At 33.0% G+C, this 7,884-nt stretch overlaps 1 protein-coding gene across 1 annotated transcript; it reads right to left on the minus strand.

Moving 5' to 3' along the window:
• Window positions 1–5,813: 5,813 nt before the first annotated feature.
• Window positions 5,814–7,348, minus strand: LOC107827129 (BAG family molecular chaperone regulator 2-like). The gene is made up of 2 exons (XM_016654202.2): window positions 7,025–7,348; window positions 5,814–6,276 (listed from the first exon to the last, which is right to left on the minus strand). The coding sequence occupies exons 1-2, from the start codon at window positions 7,281–7,283 to the stop codon at window positions 6,068–6,070; spliced, it is 468 nt and encodes a 155-aa protein (XP_016509688.1). The 5' UTR covers window positions 7,284–7,348; the 3' UTR covers window positions 5,814–6,067.
• Between the last annotated feature and the right edge of the window lie 536 nt (window positions 7,349–7,884).

Raw genomic sequence — 7,884 nt, forward strand, 5'->3', positions numbered from 1 at the left:
TATAGGATACATGAATGATCAAAAATATTAGCAAGTTTGGAATGAGGAAATAAACACAGGTTATAAAAGAAATTGGAACGCACAAAATGCTATACGTAATTGAAAAAAGAGAAGGCTTGTAGTGATGATTACTAATCATTAGCAATCATGAGAGAGCAAAGTATTTGTTGGTGTGTTCGGATGGTATAAGAAGTGGATATTTATAGTTATAAAATTGTGTAAGAAGATCTACTTGTCAAAAACATTCCATGTAAAGAGACAAGTGTTATGTCTCCTCTACCACTTGTTTATGGCTTTGCCATTTGGCCATATATCTTCATGCAAAAGGTCACATGGTAGATATTCATGACCACTTGTAAATTAAAAGAACACATGGCTATTTAGAATTTTTAAAATACTCCCACACTAACTTATATAAACGATACGATAGACATTTCATTAAAATGATGATCACAAACTATAATATGCTTACATGTTATGATTAGAAATAACATACTTGTGAATGTTAAAGTGTTATTGTTTTGCCAAAAAGGCAAATCTCTATGTATCATGCATAAAATCATGTGGAATTTACTAAATAATATGTGTAGGAGTATATTATTTAGGAGGATATATCTATACGTGAAAGTTGATATGTTTTGAGATTATGAGACTCTCTAGATAGTTGTGTTCTTTCATTAATAACTAATTTTAATGAAACTACTTGGCCGTTTGGAAAAGTTCTTTTTTTCCATATATTTCATAGCATAAATATTGTTAAGAGAATAACCATGCATACATCGATTTGTTAACTCTTAATGCGTTTCTACAATCATTAGGCTATTGTTATTCACGAGAAGAATTTGTTTAATTGATTGTACAGATAGACGATTATATTCGAGAAAAGTAATCAACATTCATGCTCCATAATAGCTCAATATTTACTTAAGGAGCGAAATTTGAATCTATTATACTATTTCATATCCACATAAACTTGTATTTTATCTTTTCATGTATAATTATTTAGTCTTTTTCTTAAGTTTAAATATTTACTCAAAACTATGCTCTAATAATCAACAACAACAACAACCCAGTATAATCCCACTTAGTGGGGTCTGGGGAGGGTAGTGTGTACGCAGACCTTACCCCTACCCTGGGGTAAAGAGACAGTTTCCAAATAGATCCCCGACATTCTTCCCTCCAAGAATTTTCCACCTTGCTCTTGGGGAGACTCGAACTCACAATCTCTTGGTTGGAAGTGGAAGTTGCTTACCATTAGAGCAACCCCTCCAAAAACTATGCTCTAATAATATTGGTATTAATTTACTAAATTGCGTACTATGTACATAACTAGGCATACACGTGCAACACACGTGACGAGAAACTAGTATACAAAAAACAAAAAGATTATTTGTTAATATTTTTGCGCATGCATTATTGATAGAAAGCATCTAAAGAATTAAAAAACTTTAAAAATTCCTTTTTGATGAAAGAATAAATATGTTATCATCCTAAAATATCTAGATCAGTAATCATATACATGACGAAATTGCAGAGAACACATTTGCTATCATATTATATAGTAGATAGCAAAACCCGGAAAATACGTAAGTATATTAGACTGGAGTTCCAGGATAAGTATGCTGGAACTCCAGCATAATATGATGGAGTTCCAGCATAAGTACACTAGAACTCCAACATAATATACTGGAGTTCCAGCAAGTATAATTGTCCAGTATAATATACTGGAGTTTGGAGCACCGGTGCTCCAGTCTCCAGTATATTATACTGGAGTCAGCAAAGTATACCGGTCCAGCATAATATGCTGGAGTTCATACACAGGTGCACCGAACTCCAGTATATTATACTGGACCAGTCTCTGTTGCAGCAAAATAGTGACTATTTTTAATTAACTTCGTAAACGTTGGCTATTTTTGAATGACCAATCCGAAAACTGGCTATACCGTGCTATTTTTACTGTATTAACTCGAAACAGGAGGCCCAATTTGAATATCAGTCAAAGGCATAAAACAGAAAGTACCATAAGCGACATACTGGTAAATGCAGCAAAGAATATAAGAAACCTAATTTTTTTTTTAAAAAACAATTCTCTGCTAACAATCCAATCACACTGGTTAATTAGTAATACTACGTCTCCAAAAACAAATGTTATAGGCTACAATGGTGGAGCACAATGTAACTTCCCATTACCTTTGCGAATTAAAAGGTTAACGAAGCAGACACTAACTGTTAAATTAGGCTTTTAGCTCACGATGCATCTAAAGTGCAGTAACACTAAAAGTACTACAAAATAGTTGATATCTCTATTAAATCGTACATCGAAATGCTTTTATTTGATGAATTTGGGTGAATATAGCTGAAGATTTTAGTGTAGATAGATGAAAAAAATAGAAAGAATACTTGATAAGACACACTTGACATGTTTTTAGATCAATAAGTAATTGGTAGGAAATAAAAGTTTAAAGTAACAAATTTATCATGTATGTTACTTGCTTTAGACCAAAGCATATTGAGATGCCAAATGACATTCAATGCAATATTTTTTTCAGACAAAATCAGTCTACACGTTGCACATATAAATAAAACAAATGACAATAGAAAATATTCCAATAAAATAATTTCTTTAGTTTATGGTGAAATTATATTTTTTACGTAAAATAATTTATAGTTAGAAAAAGCTGACATACATATTTAAGTCATAAAAAATCTACCATAAATATCAAGTCTAAATTTATTGTCATTGCAAACTACACTATATTCTTCCTCAAACTAGAGTTAGTCGAACTACAAATATCTCATGAACTTCACCAACAAACTCTCAATCACATAGCATCAACAGATCCACTTATCTAACCTTTGTTCTATTCATGTAGTAACATCTCTTATGTGGACAAAAAAGAGTCCTTTCATATTCGGACCCGATAGGAGTGACTAAAGTTTGTCTGTTGTTTCAAACACCATTAAAGATAAAAATAATAATTTAGCAGACTTGTGGGTATAGGAACTGACAGCAGGACTTAAATTTTCCCAGAATAAAGCCAAAATTGAAATGCTGCACCTAAAAATAGTAGTTATTGACAAGGACTACTCCCTTAAAAGTCATCTCAATCAAAATTTGCTAATTTCTTAGCCATAAATCAGAAACAAATATGTATTCTGACATATGCACCAAGTATTTGTTTCGAAAAATCGTGAGCAAAAGAGATACAATTCACTATCCTGCATGTAAGAAATTTAATAGAGTAATCTAAAATATGAAGAAAACCAAATTGGATCTATCAAATCACATCATCAAGAAATGGGTGCAACAAAGAAAGAAGGAAAATGAAGTAGAATCTACCAAAAATCACAAGTACAATAGAGTTAACGCCATAAGCAACCACAAACCAATCAATCAAACAATTTCACAATTTAAAAGATTGAAGAACAGAAAAAGAGTAGAAGAAAGTTGAGATACAAACAGAGATAATCTTTTAAATGAGAGAGAAATAGTGAGATGTGAAGTAGTACTATAGACTATAATTGAATGTAAGTGCAGTACACGTGATTTTGCTCAAATAATAGTAGCACACGTGTGTCCCTTTGAGAAGACATGAAGAATTACCTATTACCCTTAATTTTTTTGAAATCCCAATGTTCTTACACCACAAGTCCGGCTTCTAAATAATAGCAAAGTAACATAAAGGAAAATTATTAGCTCAACTCGTTGCTTTTAATTTCTTAAGTGATCAATCATAGATAGCTTTATTCATTCCCACTCGGAAGAAATTCCAAACATTTATTCATATTTCTTATAGCACGGCAAACCTTAGAATCAACGCAATATGTATTTGGAGATTGGTGTAAATGTTATTGTGATTAAGCACAAAAATATATGTTACACATGATTTCTCTAGACTAATGACATAACCTTTATATTCCATGCGAGTACCATTCATTACCGAAAAAGGAAGAACAAAAAATTCATTGATTCGTTCATTTTTTTTCTTTTAATAACTGTTTGAATCAAATGTCATTCTTTAACATGAACTCGAATCAAATCAAATCAAATCAAGTTAGTTTTCACTTTCGTTTAATTCAATTTTCAAGTACAAGATACCTTCTAAATTCTTTGTTCAATCAAATACCATCATAAAAAATAAAATGAATGGAGTAATTATGCTTGAAATTTAGCTCCCGATTGATGGAAAATGCCAATTAAAGAGGGGGACATATTTCTTAATGGTATGAATAATTCATATGTAAAGGTAATGGTTAAAGAAGACAACCTAAGATGTTGTGGTAGAAATCAAGCAAAATAGCATGGTAGTCGGTCTACCTTCTCCTTCATTCTCGAACAAACATGATCATCATGAGCCATCCTTTGTTTTCTGTTTTACCTGTCAAATATTTTTTTGTCCATTCATCCCCGCCATGTCCGCTCTTAGACACCTTTCACCACCCTATAAAAGCCACCTTTACCACTCTGTTTAATTCATTCTTTAGCCACCGAAGTATTTCTCTGATCATAAAGAGAAGTACTTATAATAAAGAATCAAATAACTCCCTATCAATAAAACCCAAAACTCAAAAAACAAATCAAGAAACAAAAGAAAAAATGGCACGCCCAGTAATTGCATTGGCTCTCGTCTTCGTTGCCCTTGTTGCAGGATTGGCACAAGCCATTTCCCCTGCTTCATCCCCTGAAGCAGCTAGCATTCCATCAGCAGATTCCATTTCCATTACCCCTTCTGCGTCTCAAGCTCCAGAAGCCTCGAGCCCAGTTTCATCTTCTGATGTGGAGCCCTCATCTCCCCCCGCACCCGCCAGTGAGGCTAGTGCACCAAATGCAGCTGCACCTAAGTCAACAATTTCTGCAGCACCTCAGGCTGGTGCACCAAATGGTGCTTCCCCTGTTGCTGCTGCTGCTGCTGGTCCTGGGGTTTCAACTGCTGCCAATGATGACTACTACTGAAACACCTAATTAAGGCTAATGATTTGGATTTCTATACTAAGATGCATTGATCGACATGTTTGAATGATTAGCTGAATGGTGTTTGGGATTAGAGTGATTCTTTTTTTCGAATGTAAGATTTCCCGAGTTTAGTTATAATAAAAAGCCATATAGATGGATGTTTTTGAATAGTTTCAGGATATGCATAATCATTCTTTCTTTGTCATGGAATTTTATTTAACCATGTTAGGAGTTTTTGCAAGGGTCTTAAGCATGATAATTAATAATTACTCTCTTTTAAACATTTCTCTTAATTAATATTCAATTAGTTGGAGCAGTAAGGGTGAATTAGAGAAAAAAGTAATACATGCCTCTTGTTTTTTCTAAAATGTAAAATATTTTGGAACAAATTTAAAATGCCAAAACAACACATAATATTGGACCTGAAATAGTAATGAATTAGTGCATAATTATCACTTCCCATCCCAATATATGTGTAGCTCTTTCTTTTTTAGTCCGTCGGAAAAATGATATCTTTTTATATTTAAAAACAATTTAATCTTAAAATTTTTTGTTTTACCTTAATGAAACGATTTAAAACCATAAAAATATATATGACTTGTTAGGAACCTCATTTACTAGTTTTAAAAATCTTTCTTTGATAAGCTCTGGTGCTTATTAAAACAATGTCATGTAAATTGGGAAGGAAAGTGTAATTCATTGAGATAAAGTAAAGACAAAATCAACCTAGTCATTTTTCAATTCATCCTTCGGAAACCCTTAAGTTATCGGGTTAAGTAGTTGTATTTTGAATATTTAGAACACAAGATAATGTTTTACTCTTCTTGTCCCCAATTGGATAATGTTTGTTTACTATTCCATGTGAATGCCCATCATACAATAAAAATATAGTTAGACAATAACTATAAAATTTACTGCTACAACAAAGAAACAAATTATCTACTCCGAATTGGCCAAGTTGGAGACAAAAGATTAAATTATCGCCATATTATATTCCATTCATGAAGATTTTCTTATTTAGGGGTTAGTCAGTAATTAAGCAAGAGAGCAAGACACCACAAACTCTTACGTAATAGATATAGAAGTGAATTAACTAATTAATTAGTAGGAGTTTTAGACGCTAATTGTGCGATAAGGAGAGCCGCCTATGACTTGGAGACTCTCTTTGATAGGTGGAAATTGGAATAGCAGCACTTTGTCCTTGTCTCTCACTCCAACCATGTGCAAGTGTTCATAATCTTCCCTTTCCTTCCCTCTGTATAATAGCCTCTGCTCCTTTGGTTCCAAACCAGTTACCATTGACAGCATCATCTTCAATTCACCTGAAAAACCAACAAAAATGCATTTGGTTTCAATAAGATTGGTATAGCTGCAGGCAACTTCCATTAATTATTACATGTATATATGTAGTTACTTTTTAGGTGTATTAATTAGCATTGTATGTTTGTGAAAACAATTGAATATCTAACCGAAAATCTTAATATTATAGGTAGGGTAAATGTAGTATTTGGATGAATATAACATTCTGTAGAACCTTTTTGCACGTGTAACTCTGGTTTTAAGGTTTACATGTATATTTGATTGTTTTTGGCTTTTCTTTTTCGAGAAAAGAGAGAGAGAGTTGGAGGGTCAATAAGGCGAGCCTGGAGCTGACAGACATATATTAAACTCAATAGGCTAATAATCATAAGGAGCAATATGTTAGTGGCTCGATGAGCTGAATTGAGAGAGAGGGAAGCTCAAAGCCAGTGATAGAGCCACCTTATCAAACTAACATTCTTTGGTGGGAAAAATATACTTTATAGGTAGATAAATATTTAGTTTTATATGCATATATACTATATGGTGGATTTCCCGTTAATATTTTCCTATGGTTACTTTTATATATTTTAACACTTCTTAATGAAAATCCATTGGCATAAAGAGAGAACTCACTTATACAAACAGATTCATCAAAGTTAATATTACTAACACCATATGACTTTATGATCATCTCGTTTAAAAATTTAAATTCGTACTTTATTCCTTCCTAATCAAGGCCAAGTGCAGAGAGCAGAACAAGAGGCTTACCAAAAGTTGAAGTGGGTTGGATAGATATGTCATGCCAATTAGAAACAGTTGAGACTCGAAGTGTGATGATCGTTTCTCCACCATTAATGTTGTCACATTCTCTTTTTTGAACTAGCATACCTCCTGGACGTAATTCCCACTTGATTTCACCACAATTAATGCTCTTGCTTCCCACAATACTTTTCCCTGCTGCCTCAGTCCCACTTCTTCTAACTTTCGAATTACTTCTGGATAACCTCTTTGATCTTAACTTGATCATTTTTTTCTTTCACTTTTTAGAGGCTCTCACTTTTTATCACATAAAAATGAAGAGATTGAGAGAAAGAAAGTGGGTGACTTGGCTTCTTATATAGCAACCTGGGAGCAAAGGCCTCGGATCCAAAATTTAAGTTTTATAGTTCAATCTTAAGCCTCTTAGCATTGAACCTATTATATTATTAAATTTATATTATTAAATTTGTGGGTTCGGACCTACCATTTGTAACAATTTTAATAATTTTTTATATTTAAATTTATGCTCTGCACCGAAAACTATGAGTTCGTATGAACCCCGCAATGCTACTCTACATCAGCCCTTGCCTGGGGCCCTGTACGAGGACAAAATAGCAAACTGAGAAAAACATAGAATACGCCAAGAGTTACATGATTAAAATGAACTATATTACTAATTATGTTTACGAGTTACAACCATAATTTAATTAACATTAGAAATGAATGTGAAGGTAAGAAAGAGACACGTGGAGGCAGTATGGAGGAAAGTTCTCGTATGCTGATGTTATGGGGTACTAAATCACATGGGTGGGTGGCAGCTTATAATGCTTGATTATCGGCCCAATTTTAATACTATCATCTAAATACAG

This window comes from Nicotiana tabacum, chromosome 3 (assembly GCF_000715075.1).
Source record: "Nicotiana tabacum cultivar K326 chromosome 3, ASM71507v2, whole genome shotgun sequence".
In the NCBI taxonomy this organism is placed as follows: domain Eukaryota; kingdom Viridiplantae; phylum Streptophyta; class Magnoliopsida; order Solanales; family Solanaceae; genus Nicotiana; species Nicotiana tabacum.

Bases quoted from the DNA above. Each gene is read 5' to 3' on its own strand.
- LOC107827129 (XM_016654202.2), bottom strand. From the start codon at position 7,283: ATGATCAAGTTAAGATCAAAGAGGTTATCCAGAAGTAATTCGAAAGTT. The intron at 6,277-7,024 runs GTAAGCCTCTTG...TTGGTTTTTCAG, and splicing joins CCAACCCACTTCAACTTTTG to GTGAATTGAAGATGATGCTG.